This window comes from Panthera pardus, unplaced genomic scaffold, assembly GCF_024362965.1.
Source record: "Panthera pardus isolate Hobbes unplaced genomic scaffold, ASM2436296v1 HiC_scaffold_22, whole genome shotgun sequence".
NCBI lineage: Eukaryota > Metazoa > Chordata > Mammalia > Carnivora > Felidae > Panthera > Panthera pardus.
The window spans coordinates 60,949,583-60,973,422 of record NW_026526788.1 but is presented as its reverse complement, the minus strand read 5'-3'; the positions used below and the strand labels follow the sequence as shown (position 1 = coordinate 60,973,422).

General features: G+C 53.9%; 3 protein-coding genes across 6 annotated transcripts in view; 2 read left to right on the top strand and 1 right to left on the bottom strand.

Annotated features, from left to right (window-relative positions):
• Window positions 1-479: 479 nt before the first annotated feature.
• CALHM1 (calcium homeostasis modulator 1) lies at window positions 480-4,101 on the top strand. The gene is made up of 2 exons (XM_019459319.2): window positions 480-1,052; window positions 3,426-4,101. Exons 1-2 carry the CDS (start codon window positions 501-503, stop codon window positions 3,906-3,908), a joined length of 1,035 nt encoding a protein of 344 aa, XP_019314864.1. The 5' UTR covers window positions 480-500; the 3' UTR covers window positions 3,909-4,101.
• Window positions 4,102-6,381: 2,280 nt separating this feature from the next.
• On the top strand, window positions 6,382-11,675 carry CALHM2 (calcium homeostasis modulator family member 2). Of its 3 annotated transcripts, none has more exons than XM_019459311.2 (4): window positions 6,382-6,892; window positions 8,176-8,259; window positions 8,936-9,651; window positions 10,741-11,675. In XM_019459311.2, exons 3-4 carry the CDS (start codon window positions 9,097-9,099, stop codon window positions 11,155-11,157), a joined length of 972 nt encoding a protein of 323 aa, XP_019314856.1. In that variant the 5' UTR covers window positions 6,382-6,892; window positions 8,176-8,259; window positions 8,936-9,096; the 3' UTR covers window positions 11,158-11,675. The 3 variants fall into 3 exon arrangements, with proteins under 3 accessions (XP_019314856.1, XP_019314859.1, XP_019314860.1); XM_019459314.2 differs by having other exon boundaries at window positions 8,176-8,303; XM_019459315.2 differs by lacking the exon at window positions 8,176-8,259.
• Window positions 11,676-13,104: 1,429 nt separating this feature from the next.
• The window catches only part of PDCD11 (programmed cell death 11), a 43,309-nt gene continuing 32,573 nt past the window's right edge, over window positions 13,105-23,840 (bottom strand). Inside the window, exons 24-36 of one of the 2 annotated variants that reach the window (XM_019459308.2) lie at window positions 23,677-23,779; window positions 23,103-23,280; window positions 20,256-20,312; window positions 19,621-19,743; window positions 18,636-18,758; window positions 17,918-18,221; window positions 17,579-17,695; window positions 16,731-16,880; window positions 16,277-16,521; window positions 15,384-15,552; window positions 14,662-14,815; window positions 14,039-14,204; window positions 13,105-13,449 (exon numbers count right to left, since the gene is read on the bottom strand). In XM_019459308.2, the coding sequence (XP_019314853.2) occupies window positions 13,278-13,449; window positions 14,039-14,204; window positions 14,662-14,815; window positions 15,384-15,552; window positions 16,277-16,521; window positions 16,731-16,880; window positions 17,579-17,695; window positions 17,918-18,221; window positions 18,636-18,758; window positions 19,621-19,743; window positions 20,256-20,312; window positions 23,103-23,280; window positions 23,677-23,779 (2,061 nt within the window). In that variant the 3' untranslated portion in view covers window positions 13,105-13,277. Of the gene's footprint in view, window positions 13,450-14,038; window positions 14,205-14,661; window positions 14,816-15,383; window positions 15,553-16,276; window positions 16,525-16,730; window positions 16,881-17,578; window positions 17,696-17,917; window positions 18,222-18,635; window positions 18,759-19,620; window positions 19,744-20,255; window positions 20,313-23,102; window positions 23,281-23,676; window positions 23,780-23,840 lie in introns of both variants that reach the window. The other variant, XM_019459307.2, reaches the window with a different exon arrangement.

The window sequence follows — 23,840 nt, the reverse complement described above, 5'->3', positions numbered from 1 at the left end:
CAACGGGAAGGGCAGATGGAGGGCGACACGCTTCCCAGAAGCCCAGGGGAAAAGGTCAAGAAGCTGAGGCCCTGCCACAGCCCTGCATTCTCCCAAACTCCAACCTTATTGGAGACGGTATCTTCCCAGCCTGCGTCTGAGCCTCCTTCCCCTCGCTCCTCCCACACCCACAGAGAACTGGTCTCCGTCAGGTGTGGCCCTCTTGGTTTCCCAGTGCCGGAGGCAGCTGTGGAGAGAGAAGCCGGGGGGGGGGGGGGGGGCAGGAAGGGAGGGAGGGGCAGAGCCCTGGCTGCACGCACAGGATTGGATGGCTTGTGCCCTCTCAGCCAGCCCCTGACTAGAAGGTTTCTCAAAGACACGGTGACCTCGGCCACTGCCCTGAGCTCTGCCCGTCTCTGCCATGAGGCGGGCACCTCCTGGGCAGAGTGGGCCACAGGGGCCATCCTGAAGCAGCGGTGAGGCGGGAGGAGGCCGTCAGGCCCCGTGAGGGGGGGGGCACCATGGACAAGTTCCGGATGATTTTCCAGTTCCTGCAGTCCAACCAGGAGTCCTTCATGAACGGCATCTGCGGCATCATGGCACTGGCCAGCGCCCAGATGTACTCTGCCTTCGATTTCAACTGCCCCTGCTTGCCCGGCTACAACGCAGCCTACAGCGCGGGCATCCTGCTGGCGCCCCCGCTGGTGCTCTTCCTGCTCGGCCTGGTCATGAACAACAACGTGTCCATGCTGGCCGAAGAGTGGAAGCGGCCCCCGGGCCGCCGGGCCAAAGACCCTGCCGTGCTGCGCTACATGTTCTGCTCCATGGCCCAGCGGGCCCTCATTGCTCCCGTCGTCTGGGTGGCCGTCACACTGTTGGATGGCAAGTGCTTCCTCTGTGCCTTCTGCACTGCCGTGCCCGTGACCGTGCTGGGCAACGGCAGCCTGGCACCCGGTCTGCCCCCACCCGAGCTCGCCCGCCTGCTAGCCCGGGTGCCCTGCCCCGACATCTATGACGGCGACTGGCTGCTGGCCCGCGAGGTGGCCGTGCGTTACCTGCGCTGCATCTCCCAGGTGAGGGGGTGCCACGGCCTTGGCATGGGTCTCCCCTCACAGCCTGGGGTCCCTCTGGCAAGGCCCAATCCCTCGCTTCTTGAAACGGAGCTTTCTCAGGGTACAGTCGTGTTTCTCAATGGATTGGAGCTCCCCAGACTGGGCTGGGTCTCCCCCTCAGAGGGAGCTCTTTGGGACAGGGGCGTATTTTCCCAACTGAGGCCAGGACTTCTGAAGGCAGAGCCGTGTGTCCTTCCCTGGATCAGCACCACCTGGGAAAAGTGATGTGGCTACCTCAGCCCAGAGGTCCGTCCTGTCTCGAGACCCCTAGAGTGGACCCAACAGCTCAGGCAGCCCCACCTTTTCCATCCTGAGCTCCGGCTTAGAAGCCTGGTGTATTTGCATCCTTTTCTTCTTCCAGGCCGGGGCGGTGGCAAGGCAGGTGGGTGGCTGGACCATTTGGGTACATTTCCCTGACAAATGCCCCCAGCAGGTGCCCCTCTGCTCAGGGAGTGGGATCCGAGGGTCCTGGGTCCCCTGGAAGGGAGGGTTTGGGTGAGGGGATGTACTGTTGGGATGCACCCTAAAGGCAGGGGTGGAGGGCCCACTCACTGATGGGCCAGAGCTTGGTCCTCCCCAGCCCCACTCCCTCATCCTCTGCCCCCTGGACGCCCCCCACCTAAGCCCCCAGGCCTCCCCTGCAGTCGCTGCAGCACGGGAGGAAGCGGCAGCAGGCCCTGGCAGCAGATGGACCAGGGGCTGTCAGGGGAGGGGCAGGGGGCTGGGCCTGCCCTGCCAGGGCTAGAGAAACACTCTGCTCTGGCAAGTCCAGACCCCTGGCTCCCCATCTCCGGCCCTCCCGTGGGGCCCGTGTCACCACCACCACATGGATGTCGCACTCCGAGTGTACGAGCTCTGCTTCCCTCCCAAACCACGCCCTCCCTTGTGGACACTTGTGCCATCGTGCCAGGCCTCAGGGCCTGGGGCAACTGTCCCTCCACCCGACCTTTAAACCACTGCATCATAAACTAAAAGGTCCCCCAGGGGACATGCTGCCTGGCCTATAGACATGTTTCATCTGGCCTTCCAAGTGAATTCAAAATTCAATTTTGGAATTGGTCAACCTCCTCTGAAAACCAGAAATTTTCCCATAAAATTCAGATTTCTGGCTTTACGTAAAACATGAAGATATCTTGGGGCGCCTGGGTGGCTCAGTCGGTTGAGTGATTGACTTCGGCTCAGGTCACGATCTCTCGGTTTGTGAATTCGAGCCCCGCATCGGGCTCTGTGCTGACAGCTCAGAGCCTGGAGCCTGCTGCGGATTCTGTGTCTCTCTCTCTCTCTCTCTCTCAATCTCTCTCTGCCCCTCCCCCACTCATGCTCTGTCTCTCTCTCTCTCTCTCTCTCTGTCAAAAATAAATAAACATTTAAAAAAAATTAAAAAAAAAAAAACACATGAAGATCTCCAGCCCCACGGGGTACGCATTTCCTCTTGGAGCAGCACAGGGGATGCCTGCTCTCCCCCCCACTTCCCGACCAAGCACGTGCTCTGCAGCAACCCAGCCCGTGTGTGCTCTGCCACAACACCAGCTCCAATTACAGGCGCTTACCTCGCATCCTGATCCGGCCAGACACTTCTCTGTGCAGCTGGGGGCTGATCCAGAAGCCCAGGTTAGGAGAGCGTCCTGCCCCGGGCCTGACTGAACTATCAGCAGAGCGGATCTGGCACCCAAGCATCTAGGGCTCTTCAGCACAGAGTCTGAGCAACTGTCTTATTTGTCTCCGTGACCCTTGAGGGCCCAACTCAGAGCCCACACAGAGAAGCCTCGTGCAGTGCTAGCTACTGAAAGGCAGACAATGCCGGGAGCCAGAGGACAGGTACCACACTAAGAGGACGAAGGGTCACTCTGGCCCTGGGAGGTGAAGGAGGACATAATAATAGTGGCTAACAGTTCCTGAGCGCTAAGCACGTACCAGGCTGTGTGCCGTGTATTATTACATTTAGTCCTCGCAGAAAACCTATGAGATATGTACCGTCAACAACCCCGTTTCATACGTGGGGAAACTGAGGCACAGAGAAGCCAGACACCTTGCTCCTGGTCAACTGGTAAGGACTGGAGACAGAGTCCAAAGCCAGGCAGCCTAATTCCAAGGTGTGCCCGGTTAACTCCTGTGCACTGAGTGCCAGGCCCACACGTGGGGCATTTTACTCACATGATCCCATTTCCGTGCCCATTTGACGGAAAAGGAAATGGAGGCCAAGAGGTAAGATCATTCGCCCCGTCAGTCCTCTTTTCCCTAAAGGCCCTGACATACAGAGTGCTTTGGGGGGTTTAGGCAGGCTTGGGAGGCTGGAGAGCAAGGCCAGCCGACTCCCTCCTCTCTCCCCTGCAGGCACTGGGCTGGTCCTTCGTGCTGATGACCACACTGCTGGCATTCGTGGTGCGCTCTGTGCGGCCCTGCTTCACACAGGCCGCCTTCCTCAAAAGCAAGTACTGGTCCCACTATATCGACATCGAGCGCAAGCTCTTCGACGAGACGTGCACGGAACACGCCAAGGCCTTCGCCAAGGTCTGCATCCAGCAGTTCTTCGAGGCCATGAACCACGACCTGGAATTGGGTCACGCCCACGGGGCACTGGCCACGGCCCCCGCCGGCTCGGCTGCCCCAGCGCCCCCCGAGGGTGCTGAGGAGGAGAGGGAGAAGCTCCGTGGCATCACGGATCAAGGCGCCGTGAACAGGCTGCTCACGAGCTGGCACAAATGCAAGCCGCCCCTGAGGCTGGGCCAGGAGGAGCCGCCGGTGGGCAACGGCTGGGCGGGCGGCGGGCCCCGGCCTCCACGCAAGGAGGTGGCCGCCTACTTCAGCAGAGTGTGAGCTGTGGCCAAGCGGAGAGGCGAGAGAGGGGGTCTGAGCCCATGGCTTCTCAGACCCCCAAACCAGATGGGAAGATGAAGTCTGCAGGTTCTGGGCGGTAGGCCCCCGGAGCAGACCCACATGCCCGGGCATTTACCTGCCACTGAGGCAGGAAATTTGGAGCTGGACGGGGACCTTAGTCCTCCAGCTGTGACACAGCAATATGAGTCAGAAGGGCTCAGAACTGGCTCGTGGGGGGGGGGGGGGGCAAACTCCCACCTGACCAGCCCCTCCCAAGCCACTTCACCCCTGCTTCGCTATCTCCTCTCAGGTTCTACAGCCATCCTTGCTCTGAATTGCTACCGTCTCTGCTCCCTTATGCGCAAGTCTCAGGGAGTGGGGGGGAGGGGGACGTCCAGTCATCTCACAAAGCAGGAATCCTGATTTGGGTCAGTATCCTGAACGAGGCTGAGAGTGGGCCATGAGGACATGGCCCACAGCCTCACCCGATGTCACACACCTGCAGTGCTAGGTGATGACACAAGATGCCAGAAGTTCTGTCTACTTAGGGGAAGCCAGAGTGCGTGGTCACCACAGAGGCCACCCAACAACTTGAGTATATTTATTTAGTGCTGAGCACAAGTCTTCCTGCCTTAGCCATTTGAGCTGCTGTAACAAAATACCACAGACTGAGTAGCTTATAAACAACAGAAATTTACTTCTCACACTTCTGGAGGCTGGAAGTCCAACATCACGGCACCGGCACGGTCACGTTCTGATGGAGGCCATCTTCTTTGTTCAAAGCCGGCACCTTCTCAAGGGAGCTCTCTGGAGCCTCTGGTCAAGGCACTAATCCCATTCATGAGGCTCTGCCCTCATGACTTAAGGGCCTCCCAGAGGCCCCTCCCCCTAGTACCATCACCCTAGGGGGTTAAGATTGAGCACATGAATGGGGGGGGGGGAGGCACATTCAGACCATACCACTCTCTCTTGGAGGGGTCCTTGGAGACCACCTGAACACCTCCTTCACATCCAGGTCTTGTGGAAAATCAGACCTCCCCTGAGCTCAGGCATTTAGAAAAAAAGCTGAATTTTTCCCATTTTCTCAGAAACCCTACTCCCTGGGAAGGGGTCTCTAGAGTGCTAAGAGGCTCTGCCCTGAGATGGGGAGGAGGGTGGAGGAGTGGAAGGGGAGCTGCCTGCGGTGGAAACAGCTCAGGCTCCAGAGCCAGAGAAAACTGGGTCGCATGCTGACTCTACCAGTTACAAACTGTGTCCCTCGGGCCAACTGCTTCCTTTTCTGTGCCTCAGTTTCCTCATCTGTATAATGGGGCACCTACCTGATGGGGTTGTTATAATCATGAAACAGGTGAAGGGTGTAAAGCACAGAATAGGTACTCAGTATGCAGTGGCTAATGTGTTTGTAGATTTCTGAACCTGACAGCTTATCCGACCCTGGACAGAACGGGGAGGGCGACATAAGGAACTGGAGACACCTTGTTGAGGAGGGAATTGAGGGCCAGGAAGATGTAAGTCCCACTCATCTAGGAATTCATTTTGATCTTGATCCCTACAACATCGCTTTAATAATTTCCCTTCTTCCCAACTACTCTTCCCTCCGTTCCCACTTCTAAGACTCAGCCTGAGCTCCTTTCATTATTTGGGAGGAGGAGGACACGCCCAGCACATCAGGAGGTACAAACGCCAAGGAAAGAGCAAGATTTTGGGTCAGGCAGATTGGGGTTCAAGAACTAGAGCTGTAGGACCTCACCAAATCCCTCCAAACTTCAGTGTGTCTATGTGAAAAACAGATCTTAAAAAGACCTGCTTTTCAGAATTATGCTGAGGATAAAGGAGGAGAACTTTTGAGGAAGAACCTGGAATGGTGTTTGGCACCTGGTAGGATCTGAATAATAACCACTGGTCCTTTCCGTTCATTTCTGCACAGGGACAAGCACAACTCAGGGAGGCCAGCGTGGCACTCGGCAGTCCCACCGTCACAGAACCACAAACGTTGCAGAGATGACACAGGGGGGATCTTGAGGGAGGTCTTTCCCTTAATCATAGGGCTCATCTCGCCTCTCCTTGGACAGGGCTCTCCCCTTTAGAATTCTTGACCCGTGACTTTCCAGCCTCAGCTTGCACACTCCCACAGATGGGGAGCTCATGACCGCTTTCTGGGACAGGCTGGGCAGCTCTGATGGTTACAAAGGGGTTCTTGCGGCAACTCGCCTTCTTGTGATTTCTACCCACCATCTGGTGGTCTGCGCACAGGGCCTCAGAGAATCATGGTGCCAGCCCTCCTGAGATGTGAAGCAGTGCCGGGGGAGTTAGCTGAAGTATGGACAGAAGACCCAGTGGTGGGGAGGAGGACCGACAGGTGCAGGGCGGCTCTGAGGGAGATGCAGGGCGGCTCTGAGGGAGAGGAGCCAGAATAAGGTAGGGAGGCCGTGGCCTGTGCATCCTGCTAGCAGTCAGCATCAGTCTGGTGGCGCCTCTCCTCTAACCCTCCTGGGGCCTCCGTGGCAGCTCCTGTCCAGTGGGGGTCAAGCACGGACAGCGCACTCCTGACACTGGCAGGGAGGACAGGCCCAGGCAGGATCTCCCGGAGGGCCCCCCCGCCTGGCCCCTGAACTGGTCCCCCTGGTGTGCAGCTGGCTCAGGAGGGCAGGCGCGGGCCAGGCGCTGCTAAACAGGCAGCCCAACTTCCTCTCCTTTTGCACCGCCCTCACCACCCGCCCTCCCCTGCCTGGCGCCCGAGGGAGGCTGTTTTTCCACTCACTGCTACTGCCCGAGTTCCATCCTGCTGTTTCCTTCTCTTCCTGGAGTTAAAACTTCTTAGAAAACAGCGCCAGGCCGGCCCAGGCCCTGCTGGTCTCCAGCTCCCTGCTCCAGTACAGAAGAAAGCACAAGACAGCCCGAAAGCACTTCGGGTCAGGGCCGCCCTGCAGGCCCACGCCCCGTGGAGGCTGAAGCCACTGGTTGTCGCCCGCAACTGGCCCCAGGTAAGAGGAAGGGCCCTTCTCTGGGGTGTGCCAGGTGACGGGGAGGATGGGGAGGATGGGGAGGATGGGCGGGCTGCTCAAGGCCACCCGGAGGGATTGTCCTGGGAAGAAAGGCCCCTCCGAGGCTCCTCACTCTGGGCCCTGCTAGTTGTGCCCCTCCCAGCCTGTCCCACTTTCTGTCCCGACTGCTGTTGTCAGAGGTCCCACCCACGCCTAGATGTGACCCCTTCCTGGCCTGCGAGACAGGGCCGGTAGTCTCAGCCGATGGCCTTGTTTCTTCTCTGTTCACTACCCCAAGGATTCAGGTATCTTGTACCCCACTTTGGGCAGCTTCTGAACCCAGGGCCCCCATGAAGGCTCATTAGGAAACTTGAAGCCAAGAGGGGAAGAGCAAGAGGGAGAGGAGCCTGCCTTTAACACATTCATCCCTGGCAACATTATAAACTTTTTCCCAGAGAGTGCAACCGGAGGCCCTGGGCTGAGTGGGAGGGAGTCAGGTCCCTCCTCCTGCTCCTGGCTCCCCACGTGGTCACTGCCGGGGCCCATCTGGCAACCTGGGCAGAGACCAGGAAGGGTGGCGGGTACAGAGGAGGTAGAGAAGGAAATATGGGCAGGTCTCCCCCGCTTTGTTTGCTGCCCACTCCATCCCACCACTCCCAGGCTGCTTCTGGCTGTGGGCTTTTCTTCATCCCCTAGATTGGGAGGACATAGGGCCACACCCTGGAATGTCTGCTTGTGTGGGTGGAGCCTAGGAAGGGAGTCGGGACAGAACATGGCTGGAGCCTCAGCCATTTCCTGGCAGGCTGCCAGTACCACATGGCGGAGCAGGCTGGGTATGGGCTGGTGGGGATGGTCAAGCCGTAGCCCATCAAGGCTGCCTGTCCCTGGCAGGCTGGGCAGCCCCCTGGGAGGCTGCTTAGAAAGGGAGGGGTAATGGGTGGGGAATGGAAGGTTCACCAGGGCTCTCTCATGGATGAGCACAGAGCAAGGTCAGCAGGCCAAGAAAACAGAGGACTGACTTCGCTAGACCCACCCCTGTCCACTTCCCAAGCCTCCTTACATCAGGCTCGAAAGTCCTGCCCGGGCACCTCCATACTTTAATGGTCTCGAGCAAGGCACTTACTCCTCTTTAGACCTTAGTTTCCTGATATTTGCAGGAAGGAGAAACATGCCAGCTGCCTCACCTCTGGGAGCCACCCTAAAGACTTGACAGGGTGAGGTAGGGGGTTTCTGACACAGAACAGTTATTAGGCATCACTTTTCCCCCTTTCTTTTCCCCCCAGCACCGCTAAGGAGAGAGCAAGGGCCAGAATGATTTGGCCTCTTTTCACAGATGAGGACACCGAGACCCAAAGAAAAGTCATGAAGTACGTTGAAAGCCAGGATCTCCTAAACCAGTCCAGATGCTGAGGTCTCCAAAATGAAAAGTTCTCATGAATTCTAGGAACGCTGCACCAGGCTTACCACTGACCGAGTCCCCTTCCTCCACCCCACCCCACCCCACCTCACTGAGTCAGGCCCAAGTCCTTTACCAGGACACCCACTCAGCTGTTATACCCATGGGCTACAGTCCTTGAGGACAAAACCCTCCAAGTAGTCCTAGGTCCCTTAACACATCAGAACTACTTGGAACCCCACATTCCCCAGGGCCACAAGGCCATTCTTAATCCCTCCTTCAAGGGAAGCTTGTGGGAGTAACAAGAAACTGAGTGCCTGAGGCAGACAGACCTGAGCATGAATTTCATCTCTGCCACTTACTTACATGTGACCTTGGCAAGCCCCTCCCCCTCAGGAAGCCTCCACCCTCTCTGCATACACTGGGGATATGACAACACAGTGAGATCCTGACCATGGGCAATGAGGGATGGAAAGCACCTGGCACCTAGCAGGGTCTCAGTGAGCAGTGGCTGCCACCACCCTGTCCACCAGGCCCTGGGGCTCCCCAAGTCTCCTTCCCATCTCACCAGCCTGGCCACACAAGATCCCCTCAAACCCTTTCAGTTTTCAGAGGCACACATTTATCAGTCACTTACTGTCCCACAGGGAGCGCTCAGCCAGCCACTAGAGGGGCTAAGATGGCAAGACCTCGCCCTGCCTTCAGATGTCTACCAGCCTGCACGCCTTCTTAGTCCCACCAGGAACCATCGACCCCAGGCTCCGCCTGCACCTCCCCTTGCAGTCGGTCCCCCAGCCGACTCATCACCATGGCAGCCCTGATTGCAGAGAACTTCCGCTTCCTATCGCTCTTCTTCAAGAGCAAGGACGTGATGATTTTCAATGGGCTGGTGGCACTGGGCACAGTGGGCAGCCAGGAGCTGTTCTCTGTGGTGGCTTTCCACTGCCCTTGCTCACCTGCCCGGAACTACCTATATGGGCTGACAGCCATCGGTGTGCCCGCCCTAGCACTCTTCCTCATCGGTGTCATCCTCAACAACCACACCTGGAACCTAGTTACCGAGTGCCAGTACCGGAGGACCAAGAACTGCTCGGCCGCCCCCAACTTCCTCCTCCTAAGCTCCATCCTGGGCCGTGCGGCCGTGGCCCCCGTGACCTGGTCTGTCATCTCCCTGCTGCGCGGTGAGGCCTACGTCTGTGCTCTCAGCGAGTTTGTGGACCCCTCCTCACTCACAGCCGGGGAAAAGGGATTCCCACCAGACCATGCCACGGAAATCCTGGCCAGGTTCCCTTGTGGGGAGGGCCCTGCCAACCTGTCAGGCTTCCGGGAGGAGGTCACCCGCAGGCTGAAGTACGAGTCCCAGGTAAGGCTATGCAATGGGAAGTTGTTCCTCTTTCTTCCCTAGGCGACGGCTGGTGGGGAGGTGCTGGGATGGTCCAGCCTTAAAGGCAGAGTTGTCCTCAGGGGCTGAGGTCTCCAGGAAAGCACTAGATTGTCAGCGTCAGGTGTCTGAGCCAGGTAACCTTTGAGTTAGGACTTGGTGAAACAACTTTTAAACATTAAAGGAATGTTCTGGCTTAGACTAAGCCTCGATCCCAGTCACAGATTAAACCTCTACCTCGGGGCGCCTGGGTGGCTCAGTTGGTTAAGCGGCCGACTTCGGCTCAGGTCATGATCTCGTGGTCCGTGAGTTCGAGCCCCGTGTCGGTCTCTGTGCTGACAGCTCAGAGCCTGGAGCCTGTTTCAGATTCTGTGTCTCCCTCTCCCTGACCCTCCCCCGTTCATGCTCTGTCTCTCTCTGTCTCAAAAATAAACGTTTAAAAAAAAAAAATTAAAAAAAAAAAAACAAAAAACCTCTACTTCACCCAGATTGAGCACAAACCCTTGCAAGCTTATGAAACGGTTGCTGTCAGCTAGGAGGTGACACGTTCCTATTCCGGGAAGGACCCCGGCCCAGCACGAAGTCAGCCTTCAAGTGCTGCTGTCATAGGGGAGTCCCCCGAGCCAGGAAGGGGTGTTGACTCAGGACGCAGTGGCTGCTGCCCTGATCCTAGCCTTAGCTGTGGCTCAATTCTGAAGGAGCAGAGGTCAGCCTGGGGAGAGAGAACAAGGGCAGAGACGGGGGCAGAAAACACAGCTAGGAGTATTAACTCAGAGCAGCAAGGGATGAGGGACACAAGGAGAGCACAGGATTTTCTCAACAAACAAATAAAACACAACAGAGAAAGTGAGTTCAAGGGAGTGAGGACAAAGAAGTGGAATCACAGCCATAAGGGCCGGTTTCCCTTCTAGAAGTAGGATCTGCCCTCAGGGGGGGTTGTGGCTGAGGTTCGGTTCGGCCCAGCCCAGCCCAGCCGGAGCCCTCTGACCAGCTCCTCCCACTTCCTCCTGGGGCAGGTGAGGGTCTAGGCAGCTCCTTGCCCCTCCTCAACCCTGCCCCTTCTCTGGCCAGCTCTTCGGGTGGCTGCTTATCGGCATGGTGGCCATCCTGGTGTTCCTGACCAAGTGCCTCAAGCATTACTGCTCACCACTCAGTTACCGCCAGGAGGCCTACTGGGCGCAGTACCGCGCCAACGAGGACCAGCTCTTCCAGCGCACGGCCGAGGTGCACTCGCGGGTGCTGGCCGCCAACAACGTGCGCCGCTTCTTCGGCTTTGTGGCGCTCGACAAGGACGACGAGGAGCTGGTGGCCAGGTTCCCCGTGGAAGGCACCCAGCCTCGGCCACAGTGGAACGCCATCACGGGCGTCTATCTGTACCGCGAGAACCAGGGCCTCCCGCTCTACAGCCGCCTGCACAAGTGGGCCCAGGGTCTGGCGGGCAACGGCACGGCACCAGAAACCGTGGAGATGGCCCTGGTCGCCTCCTGAGGGACCGGTTCCCGCACTCTTTGCCCGTGACGGTGCCTGGACTCAAACTGAACTCCACCGCCTGCTCACAGCATCAGAAGGGGATGATTTTTTTTTTTAACTTTTTGGGGAAACAGGTCAGAAGCAAGGAACACAAAGCACCCTGGGGTGTGGAGAGCTAGTAGACAATGTGGTCTGCTCCGACAGCAAGGCTCTCAGACCTGAAGAAACGCCCTGTCCTGCTGCCACCAAACACTTGGTCAACCGCTTTGGGGAAAAGGCCCTTTCCCAGAACCGAGCCTTAATTAACTATGATGTGGACAACTGCTTACCGGTGGGACTCCCAAGCTGGGAAGCCCCGGCCAGCAGAGCCAGGTGAGCGTGATATCCTTGTGCAGGATCGTGCACTTACCGTATGTGTGATTGCACATACCTGGCTCAGCAGTGCTCAGCCAGGAAGCTGCCCTCCAATGTAAGCCTCTGGCTTTATTTTATAGACTTAAAATTTTTGATAAAGTTGTTCCTAGTATAAACGAGTAGCTTGGTGTCTGCATTATTGGATGGGCTATGCCACAGCAGGCTGGTGGTCACGGAGACAGGCCCAAATCCCATCGCCTTGGGATTGGCGGGGGGGGGGGGGGGGGGGGGGGGGGGGGGGCGGCAGATAGAGAGACTCTGAGCAAAATTAAAATGGATGGAAGGGAGGGCAGGGGTGCAGGGAAAGCCAAATGTTCCCACATGTGGGAAGGCCCTACGGCTAATGATGTCTTGATAGTTAGATTCAGTTATCTGATTTGATCTGGGGAACAGGTGAAGCCTGGCCTGTCTCAGATGGAAGATCACCTTAAATTCCATGAGTCAAAAGACCCAACACTCACTCAGGAGGGTAGACTAGCTCCTATAACTTAGTGCTAATGACCAAAAACCAGGATAGCCCCAGCTCTGCCTCTCCCCACCACCCACACATGCCACCCTTGTCTGATCACCTCCACCATCTCTAAAACCTTTGATGCTCTCCTTGTCCCTGTCCTGCTTCCCAGCATTCAACCCAGTCACTTCCCATAGGAAAGCTCTCCAGTTCTCAGCACATTTAAAGCGCTGCCAAAGAAAACGTTTAATCCCCTTAAGACCAGCCAGAAAAGAACTGGCCTCTACAACTGAGTCTGTGCTGGCCTCCAAGAATTCTGGAACATACAGGATTATTACCAAAGGAGGTGGAGACCACCTTTCTGGGAAATTTACAAGGGTCCCAGGGAGGCGTGGGTGTGGTGGACCCAACATGTCCCCTTTCCCTCAGGTCTCAAGGAAAATCATCCAGCCAATCAATGCCCTCCATCCAAGGATCTCTCCCCATCGGGGCTATAGGGAGACACAGAAAAACTGTGGTCTCCCCAACTCACACAGCACAGCAATCTATGTCCTCACCGAGCCTCCTAACTACCCGGCACCACCACTATTCCAAGTAGGACTTTTTGACCCCATTTCACAAATGAGGCACCTAACTTAGGAGAGTCTGGATAATCTGGGCCTGGTGGGCCTGGGAGGAAACCTCCCAGGTGGTTCATGTCAATACCTGTGGCTTTCCTCTCAGGTACCCGGGTTCCCCAACTGCCCTTTCTGGGGTCTGCCTTCATCCTCCTGTCCCAGCCTCACTGAGTCCACAAAAGGGCACAAGTGCTAGCTGAGCGCAGGCTGCTGGACTCAGCCTAGGGGAGGAGGCCCACTCCCTGGATCTTGCTGACCCCCTCTAGTTGGACCAAGAGCCTGCTGGGCCAGAGTGAGATCCTGACCACCAGGTCATCAGAAGTTAGCCCCTCCATTCCTGTCCCCAGCAAACTCCCAGGAAAGAGAGCGCCTCAACTTTTCTAGGGGTCCAAGAGTCTGCTGCCTACAACCACTGAGCAGCCTCAGAAAAGGGTACAAATGAAGTAAACTAGTACTTAAAATAAAACAAGCAAAAAGGCAGTCTAAGAAAGCTCAAGTTCTTTTCCATCCTGACAGGATTACCCTAAAAGGTGCCGCAGAAAAAGCAACACTTAAATAAGAGTCCTCAGACAACACAGCTTTTCAGCTGCCCACGCGCCTGAGATTCGCCAGGGCTGGCCCCCTGCCGACAGTGGCCATCTGAGGCCCGCGGGCCACTAGTCCTCCAACACGGAGCTCTTGGCTTCCACGTATTCCAGGGCCTTCGCCTTCACGGCCTGCACGTCCTTCTCAGTGCCGTGTTGTTTCTCATAGTCCAGGTAGCGCTTGAAGAAGAATTTCATTCGCTTGGGAGCCAGGCTGAGATGAATGACCCGCTCAAAGATGTCCCTGTGAGGAAGAGCAAGGCAGCATTTGCCTCTTGGCCCCGGCCACTCGACTGCTGGCTAGCTGTCACCCACTCGCCTCTGGCCCTGGACCCAGGCTGTCTATTCTCCAGCACTCTCACATCTGTCTTTACATTCATTACCATTTTAAAGTCCTAAGGTGTCCATGCGAAGATAGACTGCCACCCTCTTTCTAGATCAAACACCCACAGGCTTGGGCAAGGCACTAGTTCTTTCTGACCTCAATCCATCCATCCCTAATCCTCTCTGCCTTGTGGAGACACAGGCGACAACAGCAAGCCCATGAACATTCTCTATCACCAGAAGCAGGTACAATGAATTACGCAGGAAACCCAAATTTCCTGACTCCCACACCAGGACCAGCCTACCACCCACCCCAGGTTCCAGATACAGAAAAAGAGGTTGCAAAGTGAATGCCACAGGACCTGGTATGTCATGTCAAAGATGTTCTTCAGAGAGTGTAAGAGAACCGGGGATCCTGGAAGCTGACTGTGGGGCTAAAACTTATCCACTTGGCCAATGTCCCCCAATCCCCACAGTTAAATCAGCCCCGATCTGTCTTCCCCTCTCACCGGACTTCCTTCTGGCTGCCATGCTTAATGGTCATGTCGATGTAAACCGACCAGACATCAGTGCGCTTTGGGTAGGTGCTCAGTGTGTTCTCAAAAATGGCTTTGGCCCGTTCCGCATCCCCTAGCTGGAACTCCAGCTGGGCAAACTTGGCAATCACATCCACATCTGCAGGGAGAGGACAGCTCAGATACACAAAGCAGACAGACCCCTCACCACAGCACAATGTGCTACATGTCAGACACCGTCTGACCCCTGACTCCCTGCTCCCAGGTTCCAAGATGACAGTTGGGACAGTGGGGCAGTTTAGGGCCAAATACACAGACGGGTACTGATCTATGACTTCCACTGGAGAGTCTCTCTGGGCCCAGTAGGGAGAGGGGGCAGGGGCAACGAAGTTAGCACTAACTGTTTTTTGTTCCTTCATCTTTGAAGTTTAGCATCTGAAATGCAACACACGGTTACGTCCATGAGCATGTAATCAATAGAAAAATAGTTATATGCCCTCCACTAGGCTTTCCCAACACCACACCCCCCTCAGAGAAAACCCCCAATCCCTACGTCCAGATATCAGAGAGCCTAATGTGATCCGGAATCAGGCTGGAAGGTGGGGACGAACACTCACGCTCTTTATTGGGCAGACACTCCAGGGCTCGCTGCATCACACGGTGACTGGCCCCAGCCTGGCCCCTCCGCAGAAGAAAGGCACCATATTTGATCCAGACAGATTTCTCCTGCCTGAATCGCTTCAGCATCCGGTTGTAGAGCTCACCAGCTTCCTGTGGGAAAGAAAAGGTAAGCTACAGAGTGTTATACAACAAAGACAGGCAGCAGCTATGCTCATGAGAGGCTAGACGTAGCCTCAAACTCCAGTCACTGTGCAGGCCCAATTCTAGGTGCCTGAGGGAAGCAGAGAGGCTCACAGAACACATGAAGGAGCCTTACAGGTGGGGAGTCTCCCTATCAATCCTGTGCTGCATGGAAGTCCAAACAGAAGAGAGGTGAGAACAACATGGGGGCACAGGAGAGACAGAAAAGGGACACTCCGCCGAGCTGCTGCCTCGTGGCTGTAAACCCAAGGGATATACACCAGGGGTCAGCTGTCCCTTCACTTCCTTCCACTGCCGGCTGCAGTCCTAAAGTGGAGGGGGGAGGAAATGACTCCGCCCACTTAGAAGCCAAACAAGTTAGGGCCCAGATGACACATAGCAAGCCTGTGGCAGGGCTGTATCCAGAATGGGGGAATTCATCCCTGTGACTTCCCTGCTGCCTCTGTGACTCCTAGGAGTTAGTTTCTGAGCAGCTAAGGACCCTCTGGCAGCGGGGCCACCCAGATCAGACTCCTACCTGGAATTTCTCTGACTTGGTGTAGATGTCAGCCAGATGGAGAAAGACCTTGAGAGGCTCATTGTACTGCACAGCCCGCTCAAAGACCTTGGTCAGTGACTCCGGAGAGCCGTACATGTTCTCTAGATTCAGCAGAGCCACCCATACATTCAGCTTCTCCTGCTCCTCTCTGGAGAGAAAGTCAGCACATGAGCTCCATCACCTCAGCCCAAGAAAGCCCCCACTACTGCCCAGGGATGCAGACTGGAACTATTTCTTCGTTCCCTGGCTCTATCCACATCCTCAGTTTCCAGCCCCTAGTGAGAACCCTGAGAGGCCCAGTCCCCACTGCAGCTCACACAGAAGCAGAACGCCAGCCCCTGACTATGGGGGTTCCCCTGGCATCTGCCTCCATTCCTAGAAAGGAAGCCCACTAAATCTTAAACTGGCTAGATGTTTGGGCAGGAAGGAACAGAATCTTCTGGTCTCTCTCTCCAAACTAAGAGAATGAAGCAAAGGATCACCATCCCTCCTCTTAGCTGTCAGAAAACTCACTCTACCCTGTGCCTGGAAATGGCCACCGAGAGTGTCCACACCCAGGTATGTGGAGTTATTTCCCCTGTTCTACTTCTGCTCCAAGTTAGGTCTCTTATTTCAGTGTAGGGACTCCTGTAAACCCTCAGCCACTTCAGTGAAGGAGACTATAAAATATTAATGAGCAGATCTGTTTCACAGATGGCGCAGCAATGAGACAAAGCCTGGGAACCCATGGGTGCGGGTGGCGGGCACCCAAACTGCTGTCGGCCTGCCGAAGAGGAAATGACCCACAGGCGGCAAGCTCTGCGGCCGGCGGAGACACAGCCCTCCCTTTCAAGAGCCACCCCCCCACCAAAGCAAGAGGACAAGGCCAAGACCTGAAGGAAATGGTCTTGAGAGCCCTCTCAGCCACGGCCCGGGCCTTCTCGATCTCTGTGGCCTGCAGGTGGAAGGCCATGTACTGCAGCCACAGAATGGAGCTGTTGGGGGAGCTCAGCAAGAGTCGGTCAAAATCATCTGCGGACTCTGGCTGTCGCCCGGGATCCATCAGTGCCTCCTCAATGCGGGACAGCTCTTTCTCTGCCTTCTGCTTCTCCAACATCCTTTCCTTCTTGCTCCTCTTCTGCTACAGAAGGCACAAAAGTTAGTGAGTAATCTGCTCCTCAGACCCTGGCAGAGGTCTGCAGTTGAAGCCAAGAGTTGGCAGGGCAGTCAGTGAGCTCTGTAAATACTCCCCGGCCTGAGATTGCCCCGCCCTGCCAGGAGGGACATCCAGGCCAGGAGAGAGCAAAGAGAGACTAGCACCAAGGGGTCCCCTGCAAAATACGACACCGTAGACTGCTGTGGCTTGTCGTCCTCCTCACTGTCTGAGCTCTCTCCTCGAGGTGGTAAGGCCGGGGTCAGAGAGTCTAGCCCCACATCCCAAATGAAACCGGAGGACAGCTGTAGCCGGGGCACTTCTGCTGGCCTGGTTGGCTTCCCCTGAAGGAGCACAAGAGGTGTGTGAGGAAAGCACTCAGCTCGGGCTGCACCCTGTTCTGACCCCATCCCACCTGGAGGAGCAGGGGCTCCCACCAGGCCCAGAGACCCTTGCTCCCTCCCAGGGCCAGGCTAGGCCCGCTCCACTGGAGAAACCATAGTAGTGATGTGAAAGCTTTTCTTGTAAATAGATTTATTTAGGCAATGAGCTTTTAAGACATATGTATGCAAAAAACCAAAAAACAAGAAAACAATCCACCACCACCAGCAGCATACATATGGATACATATATACACATCTGTGTATAAAGTGCCATACACGTGTAAGGAGATAGTAGAGCCAAGACAGAGATATGAGAAGCGTTCCGGGGTGTAGGGATGTTAGTACCTACAGTCTGGGCAGCCCTTCCTCAGTCCTAATGGTACTGTCCCCATCTTTCAGAAGGGGATGCAGGTTCAGGAAAGGTTAAGCCTCCCCTTTATCTGCCCATCCCACTAATTTAATTCAGCTCCACTCAATAAATACTGATGAGAATTTCTTTTATGCAGCCCACTCCTTGGATAAAACAGTGGCCCCACCTGGTCATATTTTACAAGAAGTGAGAGAAGAGGGTGGGCCAGAAACTGCCCAGCTCGGAGGCAGGAGACCAAGGGCTTCCCTCCCCAGGGCTGCCTCCTCCCTCCATCAATGCTGACCCTCACCTTGGGCAGCACACTCCTCTCTTCCACCTCCTCTTCCCCTTCCCGATAATACACTTCAACACCACTGTCGTCTTCCTCTGACGGAGCAGCTTTCTTCTGCTTCTTCTTCACTCCTTCCTGAGATGACAAGAGGGAAAGATGGCGAGTCACCCTTCCCGCCCAGGGGAACCCGCTGGCGGCCTGGGGCAACACCCCCTCCTCTGCCCCTGCTGGCACCATCCAGCGCCCGGCTCCAAACTCACGCTGCTCTTGGTCTAAGAGAAGGCCACGTGGCATCTGGCTGGCTCTGAAATGCTCTCCTGTGCCCGTGAGGGAGGCCATCCTCCCTGAGGGATGTACCTGTTCACTTGCAGGCTCCCGGAGCGGCCGCTTGCCCTGCTTCTTGGCCTGCGGTTTCTGGGACTCGCTCTTCTCCTTGCCAGGCGGCCGCACTGCCTCCTGCCCTTCCTCGTTCTTCTTCCCTTTCCTTTTCTGATTCTTCTTCTTCTGCTCTTCTTCTCCTTTGTGCTCTTGCTCCTCTGCCTCCATTTTCCTCTCCTCTTGCTTTAGAAGTGGCAGTCCTAGGGAGGCGGGAAACACGTCCGGCTTCCCAGTGTCACCGGGGAGGAATGAAAGCTCTACCAGGTTCTTCTGGCGGTTCAGGCTACAACAAGGAGGGAGGACAATGAGGACAACAGAGGACAGCGGGCTCGGCAAACAGCCCAGGCCTTTCTCTCCTGATCAGTCCAGTTTTCCGGGCCCTGTCCTACCTACTTGCAATCCATTCAGTATTCTTTGGAATGACCTGTGCATTTTACCATGCTGAATAGTAAAATACAGGGGGCAGCTCTGATGTCCCCTTACTCTGTCCCCAACAAGTGCCGATGCAGAGAAAAGTCTCCACGTCAACTTCTAGGAGCTGAGGCTGGGGCAGAAGTAGAAGGCTCCAAACAATGGGATTTTGTTCAGCTGAACATTGCACCAACACTACCTAAGGCGTTAAGTCTAGTTTACCTCTTGAATCTCCTCCCAGGGCTCCTCGGAAAAGAGGGCGTACGGGGGTGGGGAAGACACCTACCTCAGGACCTTAGCTGTAAGCAGCTTCCCTTCCGGGAGGTATCTGTTATAAAGGGCTTTCTTGGACGGGCTGTACTGGGAGACATGTGGGTATTGGGCCAAACCCACAACAGAGGGGCCGAGGCTGACAGGAGAGAGACAAGAGTTGTGTGGTCACAGGGGTTGCCTGGGTGGCTCAGTCAGTTAAGCATCCAGCTCTTGATTTCGGCTCAGGTCATGATCTCACAGTTTGTGAGATCATGGCCTGCACTGGGCTCTGTGCTGACAAGCATGGAGCCTGCTTGGGATTCTGTCTCCCTCTCTCTCTGCCCCTCCCTGCTCACACACTCTCTCTCAAATATAAATAAGCATTTCTAAAACATTAAAAATAAATTAAAAAAGAAAAAAAAGAGTCCTGTGGTCATAAATACAAGAGAGTCCCAGCCTAGCCTAGTGCCTCCACTTTCCTAGGGACCCAAGTTGTGACAAGGATTTATGACACACACGAGTTCCTGGCATTCACAAGGATAAAAAGAGCTCTGTAAACTAGAAAAAACTATCAGGCATAAATGAAGATGGGACCGAAGGGCATTTTCCATCCCACACCAGAGCACCACAATGCATCTATCACGAACAGCCAGAGGAGATGAAAATGGGAAATCGTAGCAGAGAACGCTGTGCTATCTGCTGGTTGTGAACGTCATGTGATTTCACTGAACAGTTACAAATCACCATCAAACACCAAACCAAAGAAAAACCAAATGAACTGAAAACTGAAATTGGACATGCCATGCTCTTTGGTGTCCAAAACACCAGTAAGAATAATTCAAAACGCTTTTAAAAGTATAAAACATCTCAGAATTTACAAACTGGTGGGAACTCATTGACTCCCCTTCCTTCATATTGTCTCCAGAGGAGATGACCAAGGACCACCACAGACCACGGACCAGCACAGGCCGGGGAGGGCGTCGCGTTTGGCCCACGCCCCCACGCTCCACCTCACTCACCCAAAGAGCACACCGTGCGGCTGGACAGACTTCACATAGCCCCTCAGGAGCTGCCCTTCCTGAATATCCTGGATGGAGTTAATCTCAGCATCAGTTATTTTGCTCTTCGTCTCCGGGTTTGTCCTAAGAATGAAAGGCTTATTATGTACACATACCTCAACCCTCCCTTCCCCATCCACTCCCAACTCACTTGTGATAATCAAACTCTACATCCAAGAATATAACTCTGGACCTGACTGTAGGATATGACAACCTCAGAGCCCAGCCCCACTCTCTCCTGAAGTCCTGTCAGCCTTGGCCTCTGAAACATCCATTTCTAACCATGGAACGAGCTGCTTTCAGGCCAATCCACTTCATGACATACCACTAACTATGGAACCCTGGGAACCAGATCATCTTCCCTTTCCAGGGCCACTGTGTGGCCACCTTGAATACCACATTCAGATGTCTGAACCTTGCCCTGGGCGGCAAGAGTCTGAGCAGACACGTTCTTGTGGCAATGTGAATGGCCACAGCTTTTCTGGATAAAGATGGGGCAAGGTAGAAAGTGCACAAGCAGAGAAGAAAGGGGGGAAGCTCAAAGTTCTGTGCAGCCTTTCCTCAGTGCCTTCCTTGTCTCCACCACAGACACTCACCTAGACGATCGCAGCGACAGAGTCAATACATGGTCTGTAGCAGACAGGACGTAACACCTGGAATGAGAGCAAAAAGAGATGTTGACTTTTCAGCATCCCAGGAAACAGGAGAGGGACTCAGCCTCCTCTCCACAAGGCTGACCAACAAGCAAGAGTGAGGGGACATGACACCTGGGCTCTGTTCTTCATTCTGTCAAGAACGTACTGAGGGACTCTGCACAAGTCACCTCCCTGAGCCTCAGTTTACTAGTCAATCACTACCTACTCTTCTTGCTCAACAAAGGTGCTGGGAGTAGAAAATGAGAGGGGGCATGGAGCCCTCAGGAAGAGACACAGAGCCATGTGGTGGGTACTCAGGAGGTGTCACCAGCCTGACACTGGGTCCTGGCAGTGTGCAATCTCAGCCACTAACCACCGGAAACCATGACCAGTGACGACCTAGGTGTTAGGGCAGGATCACGGCAGCAGATCAGAGGATAACAGATCAGTGAGTCCTAAGCAGGGGAGGCTTCCAGGAGGGAAAGCAGAGTTTACTCCTTGGTTAAGGTTTCCAAACTTCGTTCATTGAAAACAGCAATTAGCAACCCAAAGTTGCAATTTCAAAATATAGAATCTTAGCAGTAGAAAGGATCTCAGCAACAGTCCAAAGATTTCCCATGACACACATCTGCCTCCTAGCCCACAGCATCCTCATTCCCAAAGCAGGGGGGACCTTGAGGGATCATCTACATTTAGGCAATTAATTTATTATCCACACGGGACAGATAAATCACAACTGAACGTGATTCACAGGTTTGGCTACAATAAAATGTATTAAAATTAAATACTTTGCTAAAAGTCACATCTGCATTTTTTTAAAATGTTTATTTATTTGAGGGGGTGCAGAGAAAGAGGGAGACACAGAATCCAAAGCAGGCTCCAGGCTCTGAGCTGTCAGCACAGAGCCCGATGTGGGACTCAAACCCATGAACGGTGAGATCGTGACCCGAGCTGAAGTCGGACACTTAACCACCTGAACCACCCAGGCACTGCCACACCTGCATCTGTAAGCCCAAGAGGCAAAGCAGAGATGACCCTGGATTTCTCATTCCTTTTCTTTTCCTAGGCCCTGGCTATCTCTGTGCTGTTTAGCTCAGATAAGTGGTTGTGAATTTATTATGCAGGTGCTAGGGGCTGGCACACCTGAGGTGGGAAAGAGCATTATGACTTTCCAGCCCGTCTCCTCAAGGCCTCTGCTCCACTGTTAGTCAACTTGGAGTCTCAGAAGTCTGTACTATGTCAGGCCGAAGTCCGCCTCTTCAATGCTAATTTATTCGCCCTATCAAATGACTTTAAAACTCTGAACCAGGCTCATTTTAGTGCACAAAAAATACCCCATAAAGCAGCTCCCAACTGCAAAAGGTTACTATCTTTCTGCAGAGAACACCTATAGATCAATTTTTTTCTCATTAAAAAGATGAATGCTTCAATAGGAAAACAAGCAAGCCACTTGGACAAGCAAAGAAAGCCAACCAAGAGGGAAAATGACAGTAGGAGAACTGCACACCAAAATGAGAGATCAATTTTTGCCTAGTCAATGGCTGAGACTAAATATCAAGAATAGCCAGTTTTGACAGGGATGTAAGAAATAGTCATACTTATTGTTAACAGGAATGTCAATGAGCACAGTCTTTTCAGAGAGCATTTTGGCAAAATGTATAACATTGTTTGGCCCATTAATTTTACTTTTGGGAATTTACTTCACAGATATACTTGTGTTCGTGTCCAAACATATGCACAAAGATATTCACTTCAACATTACATCCATCAACAGAGGTTTAGATAATGACTAAAGAAAGAAAGAAAGACCAAGAAATGTTAAAAATAAGGTAAAAGAACAAAGTAAATTTAGATATACTAGCACAGGAAAAGAAAAAAGTCCATGATAAACTGCTATGAGAGAACAAGCAAGTTGCAGACTATATATCAAATGAAATTCTATTATTACATAGAAGAAAATTATACCTACAAAGTCCTGAAGAATAGAGACCAAGGTGTATAATGGTGAAAAGTGGTGGAAAAAGAGGGGAGCATCAGAACTTTTCTTCTTTGGGGCACCTCGGTTGAGCGTCTGACTTTGGCTCAGGTCATGATCTCACATTTCATGAGTTCGAGCCCCACATCAGGCTCTCCGCTGTGAGCACAGGGCCTGCTTCGATCCTCTGTCCCTCTCACTCTGTTCCTGCCCCACTTGCACTCTCTCAAAACAAAACTTGGCTTTTTTTTCATACTATTTTTTCTGGTACAAAATCACCTATCACATCTATACTTTCTTTCTTTTTTTTTTTAAAGAGAGAAAGCAAGTGAGTGGGCAAACTGGGGAGAGGGGCGGTGTGGGGGGGGTGGTGGCAGAGTGAGAGAGAGAGAGAGAGAGAGAGGAAGAATCTTAAGTAGCCTCTGCACTGGGCTCGGAGCCGGACACAGCCCCTGAGCCAAAATCAAGAGTTCAGACAGTTAACCAACTAAGCCACCTAGATACCCCTCACATCTATATTTTTAAAAAAGAGAAATTTAGGGGTGCCCAGATGGCTCAGTTGGGTAAGCGTCCAACTTTGGCTCAGGTCATGATCTTGTGGTTCGTGAGTTTAAGCCCTACATTGGGCTCTGTGCTATAGCTCAGAGCCTGGAGCCTACTTCAGATTCTGTGTCTCCCTCTCCCTGTCCCCCTCCTCCAGTCACACTCTCTCTTCCTCTCTCAAAAATAAATAAACGTTAAAAATAAGTAAATATAAACGTAAAAATTAAAAAAAGAAATCTATAATCCCGCATAGAGCTGTAAAGGGAAAAAACACAAAAAATTTGGCCTACCTGACAACCTTCTGGGGGATGAAGTCTTCCAGGGGCATCTCTGAGTAGGAGTCACTCACGTGAAATATACTAACAGTTCCCATCTTCCCAAAGGGGAAGGAGACAGTCAGCCCCTCCTTGGGAGTCACCTTCACCACTCGGCCCATGGCCACTTCCCCTTTCTCAAGCTTGTGAGGACCTGGTAGGAGAACGAACCAGATTCAGGGAAGAGAAAGTGAGCCAAGAAAGAAGGTGGAATGCTGGCCAACCACAGGCTGGGTGGACCAGAATGATCACGAAGACCCACATTACCATGCCATGTAGTCAGGAATCCCAGGGCCATGTGGTAGACAACCCTTCCTGAGACACTTGAGAAAACCAACTCTGTTGGTAAAGGTGACTCAGACAGTAGCAGAGTGACACAGGCCAAAGAACAAAGCCTCAAGAGAAAAAGTGTTCCCAGAAGGCACATACTACACTGGGCTTTCTGAGGAGCCCAATACCTGAGACATCCTTAAACCCGGACACTACCTGACGACTCTTTCCCACTCCTTTCTACCCCCTCCCTTCCCTGACCAGGCATTCATCACCACACCTATAAGGGAGAGACACAAGAAGGCCTTGGAAGAATCTGGGCCAACCACTGTAGCCTTCAGGGCCTGGCCAATCCGGAACTTCTTATCTGGATGTTTCAGAACCTGGAAGGACAAGAAAAGTCCTTTCATGTTTAAAGAGAGGTCTGTCATTTATCCAAAACTA